Source organism: Culex quinquefasciatus, chromosome 2, assembly GCF_015732765.1.
Source record: "Culex quinquefasciatus strain JHB chromosome 2, VPISU_Cqui_1.0_pri_paternal, whole genome shotgun sequence".
In the NCBI taxonomy this organism is placed as follows: Eukaryota; Metazoa; Arthropoda; class Insecta; order Diptera; family Culicidae; genus Culex; species Culex quinquefasciatus.
The window spans coordinates 216,163,043-216,189,715 of NC_051862.1; the positions used below are offsets into that span (position 1 = coordinate 216,163,043).

At 38.4% G+C, this 26,673-nt stretch overlaps 2 protein-coding genes across 4 annotated transcripts in view; one reads left to right on the forward strand and one right to left on the reverse strand.

The window, feature by feature from the left end:
- Window positions 1–26,673, forward strand: part of LOC6036029 (UDP-glucosyltransferase 2) — a 37,552-nt gene that overhangs the window by 1,495 nt on the left and 9,384 nt on the right. The window contains exon 1 of one of the 3 annotated variants that reach the window (XM_001846080.2): window positions 17,273–17,373. The exons of 1 other annotated variant lie outside the window; for it this stretch is intronic. The gene's annotated coding sequence lies outside the window, so the exon portion shown is untranslated. Of the gene's footprint in view, window positions 1–17,272; window positions 17,374–26,673 lie in introns of those variants that run through there. One more of the 3 variants, XM_038252172.1, reaches the window with a different exon arrangement.
- LOC6036026 lies at window positions 2,534–26,094 on the reverse strand. The gene is made up of 6 exons (XM_038252165.1): window positions 25,284–26,094; window positions 8,567–10,185; window positions 8,368–8,508; window positions 5,845–5,981; window positions 5,649–5,788; window positions 2,534–5,587 (listed from the first exon to the last, which is right to left on the reverse strand). The coding sequence occupies exons 1-6, from the start codon at window positions 25,741–25,743 to the stop codon at window positions 3,978–3,980; spliced, it is 4,107 nt and encodes a 1,368-aa protein (XP_038108093.1). The 5' UTR covers window positions 25,744–26,094; the 3' UTR covers window positions 2,534–3,977.

The following is a 26,673-nucleotide window of genomic DNA, read 5'->3' on the forward strand; positions in this document are numbered from 1 at the left end:
TTTTTAAACTCTTACGAGAGCAAGTCATGGTCTCTGCCCAAATGTCAAAACATTTGTCAACATTTGACTTGCAAGTAAAAGAGAAAAAATTGAATTGTTTTAGAAATGGACACAATTTTTTAAATAGAAAAACTGATGTTTTTGCGATTTTGTTTGTTTGGTAGTCGTAGTCTAATACCTAGGTACTTGAGCTTGACAACCGATTTCAGAAGAAGAAGTCACGATGAGCCTATTTTGATGTTTTTTGTGCAACGGCTGCTTCTGTTTGACAGGTCGACGAAGATATCCGTGGTGATTATTATTACTCGACCGTAGTTTCTAGACTCGAGTAAGATTTCGATCTACAAATTACAACTTACCGAGAAATTACAATCGTAATTTTTAATAGCAATTTTAAAAATTTCAGAAATTCAAAAATCACAATAATTTCAAAAAAACTAGAAAATTTCAACAATAAAAAAAATAGATTTTTTTACATTTAGGTTTTTTTTTCTTTTTCTTAAATTCAAGGATTTTAAAAATCTAAAAATCCAAAAATTTTGAAACTCTTGTATTCTAAAGTTCTAAAATTCAATAAGACCGATGCAAATATTTAAAAAGTTTTGTCCCTCGGCCCTGGCCGAGGTCAAGGGGGAAATAAAAATATAAAAAATTAAATAACAAGCGAGTCTTCACATTTAAATGAAAAAAGTGTTTTAAAATGCATTTTACACTAGTTCAGTTGTTTTGCAATCATTAGGTTTCAAAAAATCTAAGATCTGACAAAAACAAAAATTTTATCGAAAAAAAAGAGTTTGCATCGAAAATTTTCAAAAAATCTTAAGATTTTTTAATAAACCCAAACATGCTAAAAATGATTTTTAACGCGGAAGAATGTATTTTAATTTGATTTCAGCTGGTTGCACTTGAATTTTCATTGAAATTTTGAAGTTTATTCTAAAAATATTTTTTTGCCCCCTGATTTTTTGGGCCAATTTTGAAGGGGGGGGGGGGGGGGGGGGGTGACAAAAACTTTTAAAAATATTTGTACCAGCCTAAATCAAATATTTAAAAATTTAAACATTTAAAAATTTCAATGAAAATTTGAAAATTTGAAAATTTGGTGATTTAAAAAACATTTAAACTGTAAAACTCTAAAATCAAAAGTTCAAAAATCAAAAACTTCAAAACTTCAAAAAGAAAATAAAAAAAGTGATTCAAAAAATCAAAAATTTTATAATTTTAAAGATTAGAAAATTTAAATATTTGAAGATTTTTAATTTCTGAAATTCTAAAACTCTAAACTTCAAGAATCAAAGAATGGCACGATTTAAAAATTCTTCATTATTTTTAAATTTAAAAATTTTAAAATCAAGATATTTTTAAATTCAGAGAGTTTAAAAATTCATTGATTTCAAAATTCAAAAACAAATATTTTTTTTAGAATTCTGTAATTCAAACATACGAGGATAATTAAAAAATCAAAAAATCAAAAAATTAAAAATATAAAAATTCAAAACAAAAATCAAAGCAAAAATAAAATAAAATTTCAAAAATTCAAAAATTAAAAAAAAGGAAAAATAAAAAAATAGAGCAATTAAAAATTAAGAAATTTTAAAATCAAAAATTCATAAAACAATAATTCTATAATTCAAAAAAAGAATAATTGAAAAATAGAAAAAAATCCAAAAAAATTAAAAATTTAAATCTAGAGATATTTTTTGTTTTCAAAAAATTACAATAAACAAAAAACTTAATTTAATAATTCCATTTTCTTTTCTAAAATTTCAATTCTAAAAATCAAAAATTAAAATTTAAAAATGTTGAATTAAAAAAAAGAAACAAAAGTTTAAAAATTTTAAACAATCAAAAATTTAAAAATTTACGGATACAAAGAAAAAAATTCTGTTATTCAAAAATTCATTTTTTTTATTCTAATTCTTAAATTAAAAAAATCTTCAATAAAAAAAAAATGAATTATAAAATTCTTGAATTACAAAATTCTAAAATTCTCGCTTACTTTCTCAAAATGTCCTGTGTGTAGGAAACCCATAGCGCATTAGTTGTTTTGAAAAAAGCAATTAGAATTCATAAATCGAAACAAAAAATATCAGAAAATTAAAAAAAACGTAAAATTTCAGAAGATCATCAAAAAAAAAATATTTTTTTTAATTCAGAATATCCACAGCTAAAAAAGGTTCAAAGCTAAAAATTCAAAGATTCTTAAATTCTCAAATTTAAAGGCTCATAATTTTTACATTTCTAAAATTTAAAAATTGATTCAAAAACTAAAAAAATAAAATTTACATTTGTTCTAACATTTTTTTTTGTTTTTAAAATTTTTAAGACTGCAAAAAAAATTAAAAAAAAATTCAAATGTGTTCAAAACTTTATTTTTTATCAATATTTTTAAATTTCAATATTTTTTTACTGTCACCACGGTTGTTTTCGTGAGTACACGCTGAATCAATTCTGTCCACTTTAGCATATAATCAGGGAATTTTTTCAAAAGGGCTTTCTTTCAAAAAAATACTTAATCGCAACAAATGTTTTGTTGATTTTTTGTCTTACACCATTAATACCGTGAACAGTATTGTTTTATTGATTTTCTCTCTTAAAATATACAGATGTGTGTAATCGATTGGATAGAGTTAAAGTTTTTTCTTCTTCTTCTTGTTTTAATCATTTATAAAATATACATACGACGCTACACGACACACGCGTTGGCGCAATGTAGAATGTGTGTATTCTACACGCTACTTTACGTGTGTGCGTGTTCGCATGTCTGCGCGCGTGTTCAAGATAAATAATTATATTTTATAAAAATAATTATAAAAAAAACGGAAGAGCTACTCAAAATAGTTCAAAACTAAGTTCTTTTTTATCATTGCGCTGCGTGTTTTTAAATTACCTTTTTTTTCTCTTTTAAAATAAAGCGCAATGCCCAGCGCGAGAAGCAAGAAATTTCTACACTTTTCTCAGTGTGTGATCGTGGCAGGGGTGCTAAAATCGATAGTGTGTGTTTGTTTTGTGTGGTTGCATGAGACCAAGGTGTGTGTGTGTGTTTTTTTTTTTGTTGAATAAGTTACTGCGTAGAATAACAGTTTAATTAATAAGTTACATCTTAATCATAACTTCGCGCGCATTCCTCTCAACTGTTTTTTTTTCTTCTCTGGGACACTTTTTATTACACATACGAAAGAAAAAATAAACGATCAAGCGACATTACAAGCACGCCTTTTTCGTTTCCCTCCCCAGGTTTGTCCCCTTTCTAACTCTCTCGCTCTCTCTCTCTGCCGCGCTGTTCAAATGATAAATTATAGCCGGTTTTTAACAGATCATATCAACAAGGAAACCCAACAGTTTTTTTGTTTGTGTGTGTGTTTGTCTCTATCGTTCCGTTCGATTTTTTGTTTTGTTTGAATTGTTAGTTGGTTTGTTACTTAACTGTTTGTTTTGTTTGCTCCTGAATCTATGTTTTTTTTAAACTACCTTTCTCATTAAACTTACGTTCTATTTAATTATTTGCTTAGATATTAAAGTTTGGCTGCTCGCTCCTTGGGAGCAGCTCTCAAAATATGTTTTATTTGTTGTTTTCTTCTTCCTTTCACACTTGTTTTTGTTGTTGTTGTTGTCTGGAGGATGTGGGAATTTTGGGAATAACAATGCACACGGGAACGTCGTAAAGTTCCGTGTTTTTTTTTTCTCTAAAATAATAATCTTTAACTTTCGTGCAGCCATTTGGGAAACGGAAAAAATGGAGCAGAGATCGTGATTAAGCGCTGAGAGCACATTTACCGTGTTTAGTTTTTAAAAATTTGTGAAACTTTTCAAGAGCAATGGCAGTGTGATGCGTGGAAAGCAGAAATTTTGTGGGGGGAAAATTGGGAAAAATAAACAAGAAACTTTGACAATGAGACGAGCGGCGAAAGGACAATCGAGAAAGGGACCCATAGAAGACACAGCAGAGGACACGAGGACGGGGGAGAGGACGAAAATTAAAAGTTGTTTGCGTTTCGATTCGGTGTGCTCTCCATACTTGCCATAATTGAACTTAACAGATCACTGGATGATTTGGCGGGCGTCGCGACGTTGCCGCTGTTGATGACCTTCGTCGCCGGCGGAACCACTTTTTGCGGCGTTGGAACGCTGGGCTTCTTGGGTAGCTTCGGGGAGGGATCCGACGATGGACAGGTTGGTGGCGGAGGCGGAGACTGCTTCGTGGGCGTTGCAGGTGCCGCAGTCGGTGGCAACGGAGGAAGTGGCGGCATCGGCGGTAGCGGTGGAGGTGGCTGGGCCACCTCTTCGGGCGCCGGTGGCAACGGGAGCAGCGTCTCCGTACTGATCTCGTCCCCGTCGGCCGAGATGGTCGTTTCCATTGCGACGACTTCGTCGTTGCAGTTTATCACAGACTCGTAATTGCTGCTCGCGGTTACCTCCTCCGTGGTGACGACTTCCTCGATGATGGCTTGGCCATCGACGACCACCACGTCTACGGCCGCTTCCGGGACGTTCTCCTCGATTTCGATCTCGGCCGCGACGGGCGGAACCATCGGAGCTGGAACGCTCACGACACCGCCGCCGCCGACCTCCTTGTCCTTTGTCACGCTCGAGGTTGATTCCCGCCGGCTACTTGATCCGCTGTGCGGATGCCGATCCGAGGACGATGACGAGTGGGACAACTTCCGATGACGTTCCTCGTGGTGGTGCTTCGAGGATGACGAACTCGACGATTTTCCCGACGAAGAGCTGTGCTTGTGCCGGTGACGGTCCTTCTCCCTCTCTCGATCCCGATCCGAGTGCCGGTCTCGGTCCTTATTCTTGTCCCGCTCGCCATTCGACCGATGCTTGTCCTTCTTACTGCTGCTGCTACTTCCACCACTACTGCTGTGGTACTTGTGAGACGACGAAGACGACGACGAGTGCTTATGGCTTGAACTGCTACTGCTCTTCTTGCCATCCTTCAGCGGTTTATCGTCCCGCACCAGCTTCCTCATGTCGATCTTCGCCTCCTTAACCTGCTTCTCAACGTCCACCACCATGACCTTCTTCGGTTCCGGCGTTGCCGGCTCCTTCTCATCCACGGGAAGCGGCGGCGGCGGTGGCCCCGCATTCAACTCCTTCTTCTCGCTCTTCTTTGGTTTGCCCTCGTGCGTTCGCTTCACCGGCGTGTGCTTCTTCTCCACCTCCAGCGACACCGGATGGGGCAGGATGGTTTGCTTCTCCTTGTAGTGCGGCGGATCCACCTCGTACCCGTTGGCAATCTCCTGCACAATCTCCTGGTCCGGATAGTACTGCTTGAGCCGCAGGTGCCACGCTATGCTCGTGACGGCCGTCACCGTCCGGAACTGGTGGATGATGTTGCGCGGCAGGAAGTAGATATCATTATCGTACAGCGATATCCGCGAGTACCGGATGCCTTCCCTCCTCAGCTGGTTCAGCTTGGCGTCCTCCACCCACTGGACGCACTGCGAGATCGGCGGTTCGTGCAGGTCCAGCTGCAGCTTCTCCACCAGGTGCGGAAAGCAGTGCGCATCGAACGCCACCACGTCCTTTGTGATGCGGTTCAACCCGTCCGGAATGCCACAGCGGACCGCCTTCAACACACCTAAAACCAAACATCCTCATCAGCTGTTAATTCAAAATACGCAATTGAGGGGTGAACTCACCAACGGCAGCCGTCGTCATCCGGTCGTGGCCGTGGCCAACGTGGTCGGCGTGCGCCTTCGTACGGTCGTCGATCATCGTCTCGCGCGCCTCCGAAAGCCGCGGTAGGTATTGCAAGTTGCGCAGCTCGTTGATGCGTGTCCTGAAAGCGAAATTCGTTAACTCAAAATTTCACTCATAAAAAAGTTAGTGGCTTACCTTTGCCGCTTCATCGGGGTCTTGCTGAGTTCGGCCGTCGGTACGAGCTGCTCGCCCGGTCGGATCCAGAGGATGGGGCCGTCGTTCGAGAGGCGCGGGTCCATTTGTACGATCGACAGCTCGCCCCAGGGCATTGCCTGCATTGTGACGGATACAGAATTGATATACTAAAAGTTTTCACCAGTCAACGCAGCAATGTGTCGACATGTTTTGGCAGTGTTCCCAGAATCACAGATTGCGAATAATCTCTGTATAAACACTGAAGTTACATTTTCATAAAGTTTTTTTCATCTCGCACTTGAACATTAAAAAAAAACTTTTCTCAAGTGCTGATGAATCAAAACAGGGTTGCCAGAAAGCTAACATCTCATCGAATAGCATGAAACACTTTTCAAACAAATAATAATCATACATTTTCCATAACAATTCCCAAACAAAGCTTTTTCAAATTATCAAAAATCAAATAAAATTAGCTACAGCTACAGCATTGCCTTGGCGTTCTCGAATGCGAGATTCCTACTCGCAACTAGCTTCCATCCACCCAGCGATTCGAACTGACGACTTTTGGATTGACAGGACTCAGGGAGACGACTGAGCTAACGACCTAACCTCTAGGTTAGACCGGGGCCAACATTTACTACACCGTCCGACGGAAGGCGTGATCATACAAATCTCATCTCGAACAATGCCACCAGGACAGTCTGGGTTCAAACCCAGTCCAACTGGGGTGAGAGGCAAGCATGCTTTCAACTACACCACCGGTCTCGACTCGATTCAAACAGAAAAATAAAAGTAACTCAAAACTGTTTCTAGAACTTACTATTTAAAATGGCTATGTATGTGACATAAATTATCACAAAACATAAAAAGGAATATTAATTTGGTAAAATAGATTTTTGAATCCACTAACCCCTGTTATTGTTTTTTGACGCTTGACTGCTTTTTAAGTTTATGGCTGAAGGAGATTATAATTGCAAAACAATGTACCTAAAAAAAATTCGTGGAAAGGACGCTTTGGGGGTCGTTTTCAAATATTCGTGACCCAGATAATATTTTACCTAGGGATTTTTGATTTACTGCAATTTGAAAAAAAATATGTTCAAAAGGAGGCGCACGATATTTCTTGAATCTTACCCTTAAACGAAGCTTCGTGAATGATTGTGCGCCTCCATCAACATATATGAAGAACTTTAAATTGGACTAAATGAAAAATCCCAAGGTAAAATGTTTTCTAGGTCATATTTGAAAAGAACCCCTTAAGCTACCCTTCCACGAAGATTTATTTTAGATGCATTGATTTGCAATAATAATCACCATCTGTCATGGCGTACAACCCAGAAGATGTAACAAAAAAGGAAAAAATATTTGTCAGCCTGCATACATTTTTGCTATGTTTGCGATTTTGGCAAACTGTCAAACAAAAAAAAGTGCGAGTTTGTTTGTTTGCGGTGGTGTAATAGCTCCTTTAGTTACTAAAACCAAACTGCTGTAATAACATTGTGGCTTACACAGCTCAGAAAAATTCAGGCATGAAAGAGTTTTAAGAGATAATATTTCAAGGAGCTTCTTTATCATTTTGGTCATGTCTGTAACATAACACACCGAACCTTTATTGCAGGGTATTTTTTATTACAGGAAAACACAATTTGAAAAGTAATTTGATTTCACAAAATATTCAGTGCATCCTGCGCGTTCCTCATGATCATCAAATCATCAAATGACGTAAGCAAGTTACACTGTTTGTTTACACAATTCAGATTATGGTAAAGGACGCATTAGACTACGACAAACAAACAAATTAACTCGCGAACGAACACACTTTTTGATAAGTTGGCAGGTTTCCAGCTCTGTTTGTTTGCCTGCATACATTTGGCAAACTGTCAAACACAAAAAGTACGACTTTGTTTGTTTTTTGTTTGTTTGCCATATTCTAATAGCTCCTTAACGCCCTATTATCACATTGTTACGGATTGGCGTTATTTTACACTCATTTGCTAGTAATGGAGTTCAAGGTTAATAAAAGGTGGATACTTAACCTTCTACAGCCCAACCCTAGCTTTCAACGGGCTTCGTTCTGTTCTGTGAAAACCCATGGCGCATTGGTTTTTTTTATACTAAGCAAAAGCATAAGTAGTTACTACTCTATTATTGACCAAATTGGTTGTTTTGAAAAAATACTGTATGAATTGTAATTTATTCTCCTTCTTAAGTAGACTTGTTTGAAGAACTGGCAACACTGTAAAAACACGTTTGCACTTTCGTAGAATTTTTGCAGCATTTTATAGAAATTTGTTTTTCTTATAACAAATTGTTTCCAAAGCCATCTTATTATGCATAGTTACAAATTTTCCCAAGGATCTTACAGTTTTAAAATCTGGCAACCCTGATTTCGGTACCAGAGAAAAATATATTTTTTTAAAGGAGTGTGTTCGAAATAAAACATAAACGCAATGTTTCAGTCTCAACGTTTCAGAAAAAAATAATGTTCCCAGACTTTTCGCCGTTTATATTTCAAGATCTTACCTTGTTCAAGAACGGATTATCCTCGAGCCGCTTCAGCAGATCGGGAAAGTACCCGCCGACCTCTTCGTGCACCTTCCCGACCAAGCTGATCTGATGCAGCGGTCCGTACCGGACCGTTCCGTGCGAGTAGTTTTTGACGACCTAAAAGAAGCAGTAAAGTTAGTCTCCGTTTGCTTTGTCCACTCAAAAATAAACGCACCTGCTCGTTGTACTGCGCCATCGTGCACGTTTCAATGTCCGAGTTGCGCCCAAGCACTCCCGCCTTGACCGTCAAATTCGCATAGTTCTCCGCCATGTGCTCGAGCAGGTCGGGCAGATAGGTGGCCGCGTTGTGGACGATTCCCATGACGTGATCGGCGTACCCTTCCTCGTCCTCGGCGAAGCACACCTGGAAGAACTCGTTCACCAGCTCTTCCATCTCCGTTTCCGGCAGGACGTTGATTTCGTCCTGGTACATGTGCACCACGGAAGCGCCCCCGTTCGGGTGGACCTCGATGCGCATGAAGCGGCCGTACTTGAGATGATCGAGACCCCGGCGGTGACAGTTGGTGTCCCGGTTGGCGGTGGCTATCCTCGAGCACGGTTCCTGTGGGATGACTCCGACTCCGATTGCGGTCTCCGCTTTTTCCCCCCGTTTGCACTGAATCCCGATGTTGGCCCGCTTGATTTTGGACCGCTTGTAGCAGCGGGAACATTCCCGAGAACTGCTTCCGCCACTGCTGCTACCGCTTTTGTGCAACGACGTCGACGAAGAGGACGCGCTGGACAGCTTGGACGACGACGATGAAGACTTGCTGCTGCTGCTGTGACTGTGATGATCGTTGCTACTCTTCTCTGCGGGGGGTTCCTGTTTGATGTGTACTGCTGACGTTGTTACGGTTGAGGTACTCGTTAGAACTGGTGCAACGACGTTCGTACCTCCGTTGACCAGCTTGTCGGGAGTGGCGGCCGGCGCGATGGCAGTAGCTGCCGTCACAGGCTCGACCACGATCTCCTTCTTCACGATGGCAGCGATCGCCGCCTTGTCGTCCACGATGTTCTTGGGCGACTCGAGCTTTATCAATATGTTGGAGTTCTTATTACTAGTTAAGTTAGTTGTACTGTTGCCAGTGCTGCTGCTGCCGATTGGACCTGCTCCGCCGCCAACACTTCCGTTGGAATCACCGGTAAAGGTCAACGCCCTCGTCACATCGTCCCTCGTTTTGTCCTGTTTCAGTGGTTTGTATTCCTTCTTGATGAAGACGTCCTGCTTCTTGACGGTACTGTTTTCGTTGTTGCTCCTCTCCAGGTTCAGCAGCAAGTTGATCGGAGAAATGGGAGTCCCTCCACCTACAACGGCCGCGGCCGCAGCAGCCGCCGTTACGCCGGCGTTCAAAAGCAAACATCCCGGGCCCGTCGGCGTCGCCGTCACCGTCAAGTTGGTTTCGATCGTCAATTCCTGCTTTATCTGGGCGGGAAAATCCGATGGAACCGGAGCCTGCTTCTGCTCGACCTGTTTTTCAACCTGCTTTGGTACGACAACCGGCGTCGTCCCGACCGCGACGATCGCTCCCACGTGATGGTTTTCCTTGTTCTGACTCGAGGAAGAATTGCTGGACAGCGACGACGCGGATGACGAGGACGTGGCCGACGAAGACTTGTCCTTTGAGCTGGAACTGCTGCTGCTTGCACTGGTGCTACTGTTGTGGGATGACGATCCGGAACTACCGTGCGTTGACCCGGCGTGCTCCGAGTGGCGACGCTTCTTGTGCTCTCGATCGCGATCCCGGTCCCGATCCTTGTCCTTGCTTTTCTTCTTCTTGTGACTCCGGGAAATGTCTGTGAACGAAAACAAACAACGAAAAACACGAGATTAACATGTGCTCGCGAAAATGATATAATTCAACAACTCAAATATGATTCATTCAGCAACTGCTGCTCCTCGTCGCAAAGCATGCAAAAGTGGAGGAATGTTGTTTTGTGTTCACATTTTTTTTTGCGTTCTATTTTTGCCTTTCTTGTTTTGGTCCCCCAATTAGACGTAGTTGGTTCTCTCTCGGCGGGTGGAAGTTGACGTGCTCGGAGTCAGGCAGGCCACCATCGACCGCTTTGAGCAGAGAAGGTGTGTGCTCAGTGATAGCTTTTGGTGTGCATACACAGGGATTAGTGTGCACTGTAGTAGTATACATTCTAAGTGAATCGCGAAAATACGAAAACTGACATGAGAACAGCAATCTCATGCCTGTCGTTGCAATTTTGATAAACATTTAATATTTTGAACAGATAGAAAGAAACACAATGCTTTGGTAATAAATCACGTTGCGTAATACTTTCTAAAGTTTCTACACAACTGCCGTCATGCCTTCCGATCTGCAGTGCTATGGGAAGAGCAATTAACAAAATAATAAAGGCTAAAAAATCATATACAATTTTTAAAAATTTTATCTGCTGCTCAAACATAGTTTGTCAAAAATCAAATCAAATTATTCGCTCTACAGCATTGCCTTGGCGTTCTCGATTGCTAGATTTCTACTCGAAACTAGGTGTCCGAAGGCTTGATTGTTAAGGCAATTGCAAACCTCTTTTTACACTTAAGCTTCCATCCACTCGGGGATTCGAACTGACGACCTTTGGATTATGAGTCCAACTGCCTACCAGCGAATCCACCGAGGCAGGACCCAGGGAGCAAATCCTACACCTGGACTGGGCTAACGACCTGCACGGAAAAAATCGATTCTCGAAATCGTGAATTAAATTCACGAATGCGAGAACCACGAAGGAATATATTCACGTTTATAGTGCAAATGCACCATACTCATGAATAAATTCCTTCGTGGTTCTCACATTTGTGAACTTTATTCACGGTTACGAGAATTGATTTTTTTCTGTGTAACCCTCGTGGTTAGACCGGGGCCAACATTTACTTCCCCGTCCGACGGAAGGCGTGATCAGACAAATCTCGTCTCGAAAAATGCCACCGGGACCTTCTGGGATTGAACCCAGGCCGACTGGGTGAGAGGAAATCACGCTTACCCCTACACCACGGGTCCCGGCAAACATAGTTTGTATACCACATTTATTCCTACTTTTTTCACTTGAATATGCGGAGATTTTTCTTTGTTGAAATAATAAAGTATATGCTCAATTATAGTAAACCCAGCATTGATATGATTTCGATTTAGTTTTTAATACGTAAGTACGTTCTCGATTATCCTAAACCCCGCGTATCCGATGAATTGATTATCCGAACTTCTATGTACAATCATAAGTACAGTCGACTCTCTGGTTTTCAATATCCAAAAGTACCATCGAGGAAGCGAGTTGACAGAGCAATGCAAAATGCAAAACCAATGCAAAATGCAAAACGAAGACTCGATTGAAAAATACCTTAAAGCCAGCCATTAGAAAGACTACAATATTGACAAATGGAAGAGATTTTTGAAGCAAATGAAACCCAGGAGACCACCAAGGAAAAGATTCATTAAACAAGAGAAGACATCAAGAACAAAGTAGAGAAGTAGATTTGGCAAGTTTCTTTTTCCGCGCTTTCAAAAATTTTATTTTTTGATTTGTTTAAAGTTTTGTCCATGTATTCCCTTAGAATATGTATATTAGGGTGGGTACGGATTTTAAAAAGTTCTCAGATCAAGTTCTGGTGTGGTTCCCCTTGTAGGGCATACCCAAAGAGACTCTCACACCAAATTTCAGCTCATTTGGTTGAAAACTGGCTTGTCTCAAGCGGGTTCAATTTTACATGGAAATTACTATGGGAAATTTTGAATTTTCGTTCATTCGCTCCTACAGGCCTGGGGAAAACATGAAGAAACTTCTAGGATGGCCAGAAATGAGCGGAATCGTCTGGAGAACAACTTTCCCTAAGAGACCAGGTCGATTCGTTCAACCCCCATCGAGCTCAACGGCAATACATCCGGGGTTTTCGGAACCAACGGTTTTCCCCAGAAAAGCAACAAATTTTCCTTAGCATGCTATGAATGCTTGATGAAAACCGCGACGCCACATGTCAAACAGCTACCACGTGATTGTAAAATTTGCACCATAACATTTTTTTTCTTAGTTGAAGGTTTAGAATACAGTTAAATAGTATCAGGATCACCATAAATTTTAATTCTACGGTTCAAAAAGTAATAAAAAGTATTTTTTTATAGGCGATGCTGGTCCACGTGGTAATTGTTTGACATGTGGCGTCGCGGTGTTCATCAAGCATTCATAGCATGCTAAGGAAAATTTGTTGCTTTTCTGGGGAAAACCGTTGGTTCCGAAAACCCCGGATGTATTGCCGTTGAGCTCGATGGGGTTGAACGAATCGACCTGGTCTCTTAGGGAAAGTTGTTCTCCAGACGATTCCGCTCATTTCTGGCCATCCTAGAAGTTTCTACATGTTTTCCCCAGGCCTGTAGGAGCGAATGAACGAAAATTCAAAATTTCCCATAGTAATTTCCATGTAAAATTGAACCCGCTTGAGACAAGCCAGTTTTCAACCAAATGAGCTGAAATTTGGTGTGAGAGTCTCTTTAGGTATGCCCTACAAGGGGAACCACACCAGAACTTGATCTGAGAACTTTTTAAAATCCGTACCCACCCTAATGTATATGTCTACATACCCTCCAAAATGCATGGGTGTACTGTACAAATTACTGAACATAAGTAAGTTGTGATAAGGACTTTTTAGAAAAAAATAGTTTTAACTACTTTCATGTATAAATTTCGATTTTTTTCAGGTTTTTCGAGCATAAAAAATAATTGTTGAAAGAAAAGCAAATCTGAAAAAAATATTTTCGAAAAGCTGAGAATATTTCCTTAAAAATGTTCCTCTTAAACTTTGAAAATCGGGTAATTAGTTTCCGAGATACAGCCTTACAATGAATTCGAATTGATGAAAATGAATTTCTCTATGTGTCACCTAATAAGTGTGTAATTTTCAACAGACGATATCTTGTAAACTGTTGGCCCGACTTTCAATGTTCAAAATAGAAACTTTTGCGAATTCTTTGATCTTTTCAAAATAAATATTTAAAAAAATGTATAATTTGGTCTAAAATATGAAATGAGGAAAATTATCTACGTTTAGACCTTTTCAATAGTTATGCATGATTTTTTTTTTGCATGATTTTGAAATTATTTTTATTGAAAAGATCAGAAAATTTCACGAATGTTAATGGTGTTAAAACACCTAAAAATATTACCAATATTTTAAATTATTTAAAGTATTTAAATTACTTAAACACCCAGAACTGGACATCGGCATACGAGAGGATAAAGAGCACTATTCGGTAGTAAAATGGTACTGTGTGCGGACTGAGAGGATAAATCCCGAAATTACCGAGAGTACTTTACTCATGGGTTCATCTTCAAAAAAAGTTCATCTATCAAAAAAAAAGTACTGGTACCGAGACTCGAACCCAAGACCTTCGGCATATTGAACCGTGCCTTTTCCGTATGGGCCACCATGGTTCGGTGACTAAATGGTGGTCATTTGTCCATATAAGCCACTCAATAGGATGAACTGTTCCAATGAACGAATGAACACGCGAGAGGGCTATACTCTCGCAAAATAGCACTTTCCTCACGTTTCTTTTCGTGAGTACTATCCTCTCGTTCTTTAACTTTAGGTGAAGTATTAAAGTTATTTAAAGTATTTAAAGTTTTTAAATTATGTAAAGTATTTAAATTTTTTCAAGTATTCAAATTATTTAAAGTATTTCAATTAGCTGAGTATCCCCAAACAAATTAAATACTTTAAATACATTAATTAAAGTATTTAATTTGTTTGGGGATACAGAGCTCAATTTGCTCTCCATCCGCATTGACTATTTCCAATTCCTAATTTTCTGTTCTTCTTTTGCTGTCCCTATTATCTGTCATCCCTATTATCTGTCATAGACATCCTCATAGACATTACTATCTTTTCAATTTTCTGCTTGGCTTTCTTTATATTTTTCATTGCTTTTTTCACACTTACTACCAGTCATTGTGAGGAGATACTGAGCTTTGCTTGCTCTCCATCCGCATTGACCTTTTCTCAACTATGATTTTCCTTTTTATGAGTAGTTAGAATCAAAGCCGGGAATTGGGAGGGAGCATAAGGGCAGCGGGCGGTATGCTGTAATGGCGGAGATTGGATGTAGATAGTGGAAGATCAGAACTACGTCACAAGGGGGAAATAGTTTATCAGAAGTTCCAAGAGAATTTCTCTTTTCAAAATCCAGTATTTTATACATTTACATACTTATTTTGTATGACCAACCCCCAAAATTGTATGGAGACTTGTATGGAAAATCTAATGATGCAAAATGACGTCTTTTGACATGGACGAAGGTTGACTCAAATAAAAAAACGATACTTAATCCACCTTTAGGTGGTTGGTGCCTTCCTCACATTTATAAAGTCAATACATTCAGTAAAAATAGCAACATTTCCTTTACATGTTTAAAAAATCAATTTTGGCAAGGTCTGATAAAAAAAACCTATCCAACGAAAGTTCACATGGAAGATTCAGACAATATTTTTATCACAATATCTCAGATCCGGCCTCCAGAAAGTATATAAATAATACTTAAGTGCCAATAACTTTTGATAGGGTTGTCAGATCCTTGATGTTTTATGCTCATTTGAAAGGTCTTTCAATTATCTAACTAACGATGGGTCGCATGATGGACCCAGACATAATTTTTACTGAAATATCTGAGATCCGGCCTCCAGAAAGTATATAAATAATACTTAAGTGCCAATAACTTTTGATAGGGTTGTCAGATCCTTGATGTTTTATGCTCATTTGAAAGGTCTTTCAATTATCTTACTAACGATGGGTCGCATGATGGACCCAGACATAATTTTTACTGAAATATCTGAGATCCGGCCTCCAAAAAGTGTATAAATAACACTTTCAGACAATATTTTTATCACAATATCTCAGATCCGGCCTCCAGAAAGTATATAAAAAACACTTAAGTGCTAATAACTTTTGATAGGGTTGTCAGATCTTCAATGTTTTGGGCTCATTGGAAAGGTCTTTTTAATACCTTTCTGAAAATGTATAACATGATAGGGTTTCTTGCAAAAACCACTCTTTTTACAATCTTCCGGACATACGCCAAAATCATTTTTTTAGCATAACTTTTGAAGTACTTAACTAAACTAGCTGATTTTAAATAGAGACCTATGGGATCCCAAGACGGATCGAATGAGACTAATACGGTCACAATCCGTTTATCCAGTCCGGAGATAATCGAGTGACAATTTTTTTGTCCACCCACCTACACACATCCACACAGACATTTGCTCAGAACATGATTCTGAGTCGATAGGTATACGTGAAGGTGGGTCTACGAGGTCGAATTAAGAAGTTCACTTTTCGAGCGATTTTTAAGCCTTTTCTCAGTAAGGTGAGGAAGGCAAAAATACAAAGAAAAGTCGATTTGCGTAATCGTAGAGACCGACTCAGGGAGGTATTAGTCTATGGCAAACAAACAAACAAACTCGCACTTTTTCGCGTTTGACAGTTTGCCAAACTCGCAGACAAACTGGCAAACTGTCAAAATGTGCGAGTTTGTTTGTTGGTTTAATACCTCCTTCAATCTGGATGGAGGATGGATGGAGCAGAATTGAGATCGAGAGGACCGACGATCAGAGAGTCGGCTGTACCTGACGAAAAGAATGGTCTGAGCTGGAACAATTGAAAGTAGAGGTGGGCAAAACCGCTCTTTTTTTTAAGGAGCCGCTAATTTTCGTTCGCTCATTAAAAAGAGCGGCTCTTTTGAACGACTTTTTCGCTCATTTTTAAAAAGAATGATAAAAATTCTATTTCAAGAATCGTGTGATTCTTTGAATATTTTGATTATCTGAAAAAAAAACTGAGACGAGAAAATGCGCTTGGAAACAAAAATCTTGGCGGTCTCTAAGTGATGATTTCTAATCAAACCAAAACGTTCGAATAATTCTAGATTACATTTTTAAAACAACCAAAGCGCCATGGGTTTCCCATGTATAAAATAAGCGAGAATTAAATGACACCCATAATCTAGGATTTGGAAAAAAATTGCTCATTCTGATTATATCGATAAAGTCGATAAATGCTGAAGTTTAATCGGATTTTCTAAAATCTTGTAGGCTATTTATTATATTTTGGTAAGATTTTCCAAGCAACGCGATTTGAGAAGCTCAAATCCATATTCGGGTAATACGGTTATTTTCAATTCTTAAAAACAAATTTGTAGCTACAATCTGTTGGAAATTGTATGAACTATATTTATAAACATAAAATTAAACACAAGTTTTCGAAATTATACCCTTTTGGAACGGTATTTTCAAAAGACCGGAGTTTCCACGGTTCAGTCGCTCTTTTTAGTGATCCGGCTCTTTGAGCGGCTCGCTCTTTTTTTGCCCACCTCTAATTCAAAGATAATGTTAAGAGGTTCTAGAATAGGTTTAATGTTGTCAGAAGATTTTTATGTTGTTTTGTAAAGGTAAATAAATGCTAGAATTCATTCGACAAAATGATTTTTAGAGTATGACTTTTGCCAAACATGTTAAGGGAAATTGGGTTCCAACTAGTTTTGGAAAATAGAGAACATTATAATTAAAATGATGACGAAATGGAAAGAAAAATGTCAACATTTGTATGCTTTAGCAAACAGAGTCCTCATCTAGACAAAGATGAAATTTGCACGTACAAAACAATCAATCGATCACCGGTCTTTTCTAGAGTTCGAAAAAAAAAACCCCACACTTAATGGCATCCTCCTCTGCTGTTGATGATGTCCCAAAACACGAAACACTCTTATACCAGGGGGCAGTAGCTTCGAGAGACATCAGTATGGGGTGACCGGGAGCGAGAGCAGCCAAAGTATTGATTAAACACCTGACCGGCTCGGGCCCAATGTATATAAACAGCACAACAGCATCATCTTTGTCACTACTGTGAGTTTAGGGGTGAGGAAGGAAGAGAGTAAATGAGTGAGGTATCGTGTGGGTGGTGAAGAAGCTATTCGTTGTATAATTTCATGTAAGGTTAGTTTAGTTTTTTATTAAAGAACATTTATTTATTCATGAACTCAACTTGAACAAAAATCTACGCAAGATTTCCCAAAATCTCATTCCCCTAAAACCTCATCAAGCAAAGCCATCACACGCCATATCAATCTGAGTGAAAGTCCTCCCACGAACCCCTGGGAATTAGATGAACCGTGCAGAAGAGAATTGCGAACTGCGGGGGTGGCTCCAGAGAGGATGAGAGGTTGTGGTGTGAGTTAGAAAGGGACCAAAGGGCATCAACGCCGCCCGCGGACACGAAACGAAACGCGCAAGCAGGAAAAGTCCATTTGAAGGTCAGAGCTGTTTTTGTGTGTTTTTTTTGCCTTGGGAACATTAGGGTGGAGTGTGGTGACACGCAATGGTTAACGTCCAATGACGCTTTTTTTTGGTGCCCGGAAGGGAGGACTCGAAATATGTCCAAATGGCACGAAATGAAACCTTATTTTTTGGCGGGGTGGGTCAATTCGAGGGTTTGGGAAATGTAAACATTGGTTACGCAATGCATTGGAGGAGTGAAGCTCTGCTTTTCGTCCCACGAGCAAGAATCGAAAGGATTTCATAAGACAATTTAATTGCTAAGGGAATTACGCTCTTCCTGTAGGGTAAAGAGTGGCAAGCTTGATCAACCATTTCTTTTTTTTTCGTACAAAGGATTGTTTTGAATCAATTTGTGTGGGTGTCACATTCTTTTTAACATGATTGATAAAGGAGGTATTAGACTATGGCAAACCAACAACAAAGCAAATACAGTTTTTGCTGTACTGTAAGTCAACACTAATACAAATTCGTTTTCCATAATTTCACCACGTCCAAATACAGCACCATCTACCCTAAAAGTGTACCAAACACAAGAAATTCGATGACGTCGTTGGTTGGAGAATCGCGAGTAGCACTAGCGAAAAAATCACCGAGAATAAAGAAGAAAAAAGTGTAAAACTGCAACCAGTATTTCGTTGGCGGTGCTGGAAAGTATATCAAACGCGCCCAGAACATGCGAGCTGAACCGAGTTGTTTCACGCTCGCAAAAACGCTCGAGTCTGTGTCTGCAGCAAAAAGTGTATAGCTGTTAGAGGGTGATGATCGATGATACGGGGTCGGTCAGCGGAAAGGTGGCGGTGAATTGAGTCATGAAAAATTTTCCACTCTTTCGCTCTCTCGCCGAACGTGCGCGCCCTTCCGCAACAAGAATTGCCATCATCGGTCGGTCGGTGGTCAGGCAGTTAGCAGTCAGCAGAGACCGGTTTCCGAGACCGACCTGATGATTATTTTCTCGTTAATCAGTGTGTGTTGTGTTTACGCCGAGTTGTGGGGGATAAAGCCATAGTGTGCATTGTGAAGAGTTGTTTTTGTTTACAAACAGTAGCTCTCTTATGTATCAATGTCTATATTTGAAATATTTTGCAAACTGTTTAAGATTTTTTTAGAAGAAAATTGTAGGTAATTTTAAAATAGAGAAAATCTCTACAAAAAAAAAATTGCTGCGTTAGCCCTTCCCATAGCAGCGCAACTTGGTAGGTGTTTTGGTATTCCGGGACCCTTTGGGATGGGACATTCAGTGTTGTTACGGGAGAGTCGAAAAAAAATCCGCGCCAAATTGCGCCGACCTAAAATCCGAAACCACGCGAAATCTACGCCATATAAAAAATATCGCGACCAACATCTCAGAAATTTTTTTTTAATGAAGAAAAACTAATTCAGAAAGTATTTGATTAAAAAAACTCGTTTTATGTTTAAAGGCTCCAAAAGAATGAAAGCAATAAATCCATTTAAAAAAACGTTACTTAATCCACCCTTAAGTGGTTGGCGCCTTCCTCACATTTAAAGGGTGCTATCCAAAATGCAAAAAGTGCGTAAATAACACTTAAGTGCTTATAACTTTTGATAGGGTTGTCTTGGACGCGTTGGAAAGGTCTTTTAAATACCTTTCTGAAAATGTATAGCATGACGGGTTTTCTTACAAAAACCACCCTTTTTACAATTTTCCGGACTTTTGCTAAAATCGTTTTTGCAGCATAACTTTTGAAGTACTTAACTAAACTGCATAATTTTTAATAGCGACTTATGGAACCTCAAGACGAATCGAATGACGAGTGACAACTTTTTGATCAACATCCCACCACACACACAGACATTTGCTCAGAATTTGATTCTGAGTCGATAGGTATACATGAAGGTGGGTCTAGGAGGTCTAATTGAGAAGTTCATTTTTCGAGTGATTTTATAGCCTTTCCTCAGTAACCTGAGGAAGGCAAAATCCTCAAGAGGCGGTCAAGGCAAGGGTCATGAAAAAAATCTTCAAAATAGAAAATACAATATTTAAAAACCTAAAAATTTAACTAAAAAAATATAACCTCAAAATAAAATCTAAATCTAAAATTATAATATGATAAAATTTTAAATTTCGAAAGTCTAAACATTCAAAATCTAAGAATTTTTATACAGTTTGTAATCCAAAATCCTCGCTAAAATTTCACTCTGAAAGAAATTTAATTTCCGATATTTAAAATAATGTCTTCTCATAATTTCAAAATCTCTTACATAAAATAGGACTTCAAAAATTGTGGAATTCAAGAATTTAAGAATTAAAGAACTAAGAATTTAAAAATTAAAAAAAATTAAGAATTTACGAATTTAAGAATTTGGGAATTTAGGAATTTAAGATATTGGGAATTTAGGAATTAAAGAATTGAAGAATTGAAGAACTTAAGAATTTAAGAATTTAAGAATTTAAGAATATAAGAATTTAAGAATTTAAGAGTTCAAGAATTTAAGAATTTAAGAATTTAAGAATTTAAGAATTTAAGAATTTAGGAATTTAAGAATTTAAGAATTTAAGAATTTAAGAATTGAAGAATTGAAGAATTGAAGAATTTAAGAATTTAAGAATTTAAGAATTTAAGAATTTAAGAATTTAAGAATTTAAGAATTTAAGAATTTAAGAATTTAAGAATTTAAAAATTTAGAATTTAAGAATTTAAGAATTTAAGAATTTAAGAATTTAAGAATTTAAGAATTTAAGAATTTAAGAATTCAAGAATTCAAGAATTCAAGAATTCAAGAATTCAAGAAATAAAGAATTAAAGAATTAAAGAATTAAAGAATTAAAGAATTAAAGAATTAAAGAATTAAAGAATTAAAGAATTAAAGAATTAAAGAATTAAAGAATTAAAGAATTAAAGAATTAAAGAATTAAAGAATTAAAGAATTAAAGAATTTAAAAATTCAAAAATTTAAAAATTTTGAATTTTAGAATTTTAGAATTTAAGCATTTCAGCATTTAAGAATTTTAGCATTTATAAGCTAAAGATTACTAAGATTATCTTAGATTTAAGAATTTTTTGTTCTACATTGTTTTTTTTTAGTTTTTAAATTTTGACTTTTTAATTTTTATTGTTTTTAAATCTTCATATTTTCGATTACCCAAATTTTTGGCATTTTGAATTTCAGTTTGCTTAAATTTTGAATTTCGAAATTTCAGATTTTTTAAATTACGATTTTAGAAATTTCGAAAAAATAATAATATGTATTTTGATTTTTTTTTTGTTATAATGAAAACTATTAAAACATTTTTTTTTCGAATTTTTGAATTTCTGAAGCTTTGAATTTGGAATGTTCTGATCTTTTTATTTTCACCAAGAATGTTTAAATTTAGAAAAAAATTATTTCTACCGATTAAATACCATTCCAAAATTCGAAAGTGGAGGCCAGCTTCTGTTACGTCCAATCAAGCTCATATTTGGCGCCCACCAGAACAAGCCCCAATAATAGTTTTTGTTACACATTCTAATGTATATATCTTCGGGAAAAAATTGTAATATTTGATTTACAAAATTAAAAATTTAATAAATCCAGTATAACATTAAAAATAAATAAGGTTAAAAATCATGACTCAAAACTCAAAAGAAATTAAATATACAGAGCCGGAGATGTTTAGAAATGACAAGAAACATATTAAAAATAATTTCTACAAAATCTTCATCGTCATTCTTCGACGTTTACTGCCGTTCTACGCATAATTGTCCCATGTCAGTTTTGGACAATTTTGACTTTATGACATTTTTAAGTTTAGTCTGATGTGTACTTTAAGAAAAACACATAAAATCTGATACTTTGTTCGGAAACTCATTAACAACAACACCAAGTCTGTTTGTCCCATCGTTAAACTTCTACGCATAATTGTCCCACCAAGTTTTTTCTTACACGGAATCATTAGTTTTACTAAGCATTATGTCTTGTTTATTTGTTGTATAGCAAGAGGATCACAAATAAGGGTGATAAACTTCTAACTGAGGCGATTAGGGACACATAGGGCGAATAGGAACCCACGGGACAATTATGCGTAGAAACACAGAAATCGGTCGAAAAATTTCAATCGCGTTTTTCTCAGTTGCACTTTTTTGAACATGGGACAATTATGCGTAGAACGGCAGTTTAGTACTAAGAAAATACAAACAAACATTTTCAGAACAAAATTCAATTAATAAAAATTGTGAAATTCTTGCACTCAAAGGAAAAAACAAAGTATCGTAATTTCTGATAAGTTTTTTCTTAATAACTTGAAAGTAATTCTATCTCTCTCAATTAATGTATTTATCAAAATTGCCATCCGCGCGAAATCTGCGCCTGAGCAAAATTAGCCAGCAAATCCGCGCCAGATCTGCGCCGTCCGTAACAACCCTGGACATTGTATTTCCACGAGTGTCCACGAATGACGTTTTGCTAAACTCAACAAAACAAAAGCAAAAACTGAAAATTTGGTTTATTGGACCTTTTTTTTTAAAAAAAAAAACTCAAGAGTTAAACGCTTACGAAATTTCGACTTTGATTGTATAGGTGACAGAACACTAAAATCGTCTTCACCACGACAACCTGATTTTTTGACATTCTACTTTCGTTCGTATCAAACACAAACGAATGAGTGCCACGCACAAAGTCTCTCACACAGTCATTGACTTCCCTCTAGAAAAAAAAAACATTCACTCAGAGAACGGTCGTTTGACATTCTACCGAGATTCCGATCATCTCTCCAGTGATCGCAATCATATGACATCTGTCACCATACAGCAAAAACAAGAAAGAGAGAGACAAAAATGAGAGAAAGAGAAAGACCACGTTGTCTCGTTCGGGCGGCTGCTTGAGTGGTGGTTTAACGACCGTCGCCAAGCAATGACGATCCTGATACGCGCTGTGTGTCAGCGATCAAATTTCGTTTTCGGAAACGATCGCTGACAGAAAGCGCCTGTCAAATATCTCGAGCAATCCCATTCAGTGATAGATCCCTTTTCCAGCATTGACTTACACACCCAATCACAACTGATTCGGAGCGTTTGGTACGGTATGTCCACGCATCCTTCCTCCCCTGTAGATACTGTGAAATGTGATCCGTGCTTAGAATCCTCCCTGCGGTAAACACAAAGCAGTAGGGCTGTTCGCTTAAATTTGTACGTATTAGGTGTTCTCGGATGTACTGCGATTATTAATAATGACAACGAAAATGCTTGGGGCGTAATCGAATCACAAGACTTTCCAGCATGCTTTCATCAGACTGGCTGAGATTAGAATGGGTTAAAATGAGGGCCTCGTGGCGCGGTGGTTAGCGGCTTCGACTGCCGATCCCTAAGTTGCTATGGGTCTCATCCTCCTGGCCTTTTATCGGAAGTAAAAACGTCGGTCCATTTGCACCTTCGGACGCCTAGAAATGAGCAGAAACTTGCAACAGAGACCACAAAAGGCCCGGGGGCAGTATTTTTTTAACTTTTTCACTTGTGCAATAGAACAAGAATGTCCAAATAAAGGTCCTAAAAATAGTGGGGTCGTCAGAAAAGATGCATTTGGCATGGTATATAGTAACTCTTGATGTTACAGTAACTTTTTATTTATTTATTTTTGTTTTTTTTGCCTGTTTACAACTTTTTTTTTTGAAATATTATTACATTCTAAAAAAATGTTCTTAAAACGTAACAAAACAACATCATTAAAATTATATTTTTAGTTAAAATGAGTTAGAATTGTTTTAGATTTAAGTTTAACAGATTCCAAAAGTGTATTAAATTTCTCCAACATGTATCCCAAGAGGTATAGTTGAGTTACCGTTACGAGTAACAAAAAATCGAAAAAGGATTCCGGATGATCAGAGTCTTTTGATTGATATATAGATTTTAACCGTTAAAGGATATCTCTAAACTTGACAGATTGTTTATTTGCTGGAAATAACCTGAATTATTTTTTTTTGCGTTTCAAGATAAATTAAATAGGATAAAAAAGCCAATATATATATTTGAAAAGGACAGTTTGACTTGCTCTAACGGCATTTGTGGACGGCAAATGTGGACCGGTTAAGACCGCGGTGCTTTTAAAATAAACTTCAGATTCCGAAAGCTTGACTGCTGTAAATGTGTTGCATCGTCAGAGCTCTCTGAGAGCTCGCATTTGAAGCCACGAACCTTTGCTATGTTTTTCTCACCACAGTTCACGCACTTTACGTCTGCTATTTGCGTGCTTGTTGTTCTTTTTGCCCGCTTCGCCTCACTGAGGAAAGGCTGTAAAATCACTCAAAAAATTAACTTCTTAATTTGACTTCCTAGACCCACCGTCACCATTTTCCATTTTCCTATAAACATTGAATATGTGCAATTTTAAAGTCTTCAGATTGAGTGCTGGTGTGGTAATCTGGCATCGTTGACCTTGTATAAGAAACTTTGTTTGTTAACTCAACAAGACTCATAGCTCGGACGTTTTGGACAGTTTTCTTGTTTCTTAAGCATTTTGCAAGTTTCCGAGCAAACATTTACCAGACACCATATTTTTGTATTTCCTTTTTGTTAGATTAATCGACTTTAAAGTTAGGCAAGGAATGGAAACATTATTGTTGTTGAGTCTATTTTGAAAACAATTTCTTAAATTTTTAATGAAACAAAAGTGTATGAGTTTCTAAAAAAAAAACATCGCAAACTTTTTTTGGAAAATTGGAAACTGTCTCATTGTCTTAGGTGTGAGTGGTGCTTAATTTGCAATCAATGTTTCCGGCTATGGAATACCACCAAAAACCAGCAAACTTCATGCCAACTTTGAACTAATCAGATGAAAACAACTGATCTCAAAGAAATTGTCAAAATAACGTAATTTAAAATGGCCAGGCCTTTTGCGCAAATTTTACCGAAGAGGGGATTCATTGAATTTGAGCATGTTGTAAATGTTGTGAAAATCAACTTTTCGATCATTTGAACTGAATATTTGCAACACAAAAATCTTAGACAATGTCATTCTTTACGATAAATATTGAAGAGCAAAGTTTGAACAATGGCGCAATTTGAAATTTAACAACAATTTAACGGAATCCGCAGTGCGGATTCATGTAATTTTTTCAGTGACTTCAAATCCGGCTTCTAAAAGTTTGGAGTCTCCAACTTCAGTTCTACTGTCTGTCTTATCTAATGATTCCAGATTTAAGAAGCGATAAGTACGTGAAAGTGCTAATATATAAACTAAAAATCAAAATTACCAAGCACTAAAATAGCAAAAGTCTTCCCCTCGATCTTTTAACCCTTTCAACCCAATTTGATCCTCATTCCCAACTTTATGACATTTTAACCCGTAATCACCCCATTTTTAACTCATTACGCCCTTTAATATTTAATGAAATCGCAACCCACAAACGTAGCTTTTGCTTCCGGAAGCAGCCACAAAATCAATACCGGAATGTTTAGAAAGATCGATATCCGCAAGAAGAGCGCCATTTCTTGTACGAGGGGTGGGAAGTTCAAACCACAACAAAGACAACATTTACCCCTTTTTGCCGTCGATTCCCGGATCAGATCCGGATGAATTGCTAGGTTTGGATCATTCTTGACTGTTCTAGTTGTTTCTAAACAGGTGAAAGCATTTACCATTATCACTCCGGATGGGGGCCACCGCTGGCGTCGTCGTCGTCGGTGCCACGGATTTCCCCGTCGAATTGACCGAGGAGCTGCCGCTGCTGTTGACCAAACTATTGCCGATGTTATCCTTCTTCGCCGGTGTTGTTTCGCATTTATCATTATTTTTAGCAAATGCGGTCGTCGTCGTCGACGAAGTGGAGGATGAGGAGGAGGTGCAGGGGTGTACGGACGTCGTTTTCGTCGTCGTCGTCGCGATTTTCGCGGCACTGTCTACGTGATTTTTCGACGCCTTGTCCCCCTGCTGCTGCCTCTGTTTGGGCTGTTCCTCCGGGGAACAATATTTACCGCAGTTTTCTTCGCCGTTTTTTTTCACCAGTGCCACCAATTTCTGGTCCGCTGGTTGGCCACTTCCGTCGGGGCCTCCTCCTCCGTGTTTCATCGTCGTCGCCGTCACCGTGACCGATTTCATGGCATCCTCCTCTCTTCTGCGGGGGGATTTACAAATTCGGAAGAGACACACAAACACTCCTTCTTTTTTTTTCGCTTCACCACCGAGAAATTTCACGCACTTTTTTGTGGGCCCCCTTTTTCTTTTGGAAACGCACTTCAAAACAACATCACTCGCCCCCCGCTCGCCAAACAACGCACAATCCGGAACGCGACGCGGCTTTCCCCAGGTTCAGATTTCACCAGCGCGCGGAAAGATTACAAAAGTTTAATATTTTTCTCGCAAATAGAACAAACCCGAATGTGTAATGGCCGACGACCCGCGCGAGAGCGATTTAGCGGAGAACCAGCGCGAGAGTGCCCAGTGGGTGTGAGCGCGCCTGGGGCAAAGTGCGGGCCAAGACGCAATTTGACAAAATGTCAAAAGAAGAAAGCGTGTAGGACAGTTGCGCGGCGGCGGCGGCGCTTGCGGAAAACTGCTGGGCTCGCTGCAAAGTGTTATACGACTGCTGGGTTGGGCCAAGAAGCGATAGGTGCAAACATTTCTGTTTTGTTTATTTCAAAATGATTTGCGAATATAAATTCAATTGATTTAAATCAATAATTAAATTTTACATTATGGGATGTTGGAAAGGCACGCAACTCGGAAAGAACGCAAAACTTCATATAAAAACGCTCAAGAAGCGGATCGTTTCATGAAAAAATCACATAGGGGACCATCCACAAACCACGTGGACACTACTTTTTTTTGGTAATCTGACCCCCCCTCCCCCCTCGTGGACAATTGTCCATACAAAAAAACTCATTTTTGTATGGAGCGCTTGTCAATCACCATACGCTCCCCCCCTCCCTCCCCTAAGTGTTCACGTGGTTTACGGGTGGTCCCTAGGGGAAATATACCCATTTTAATCACACTAAGGGCATCTCCACCGCAGAGATCTAATTACGTGGC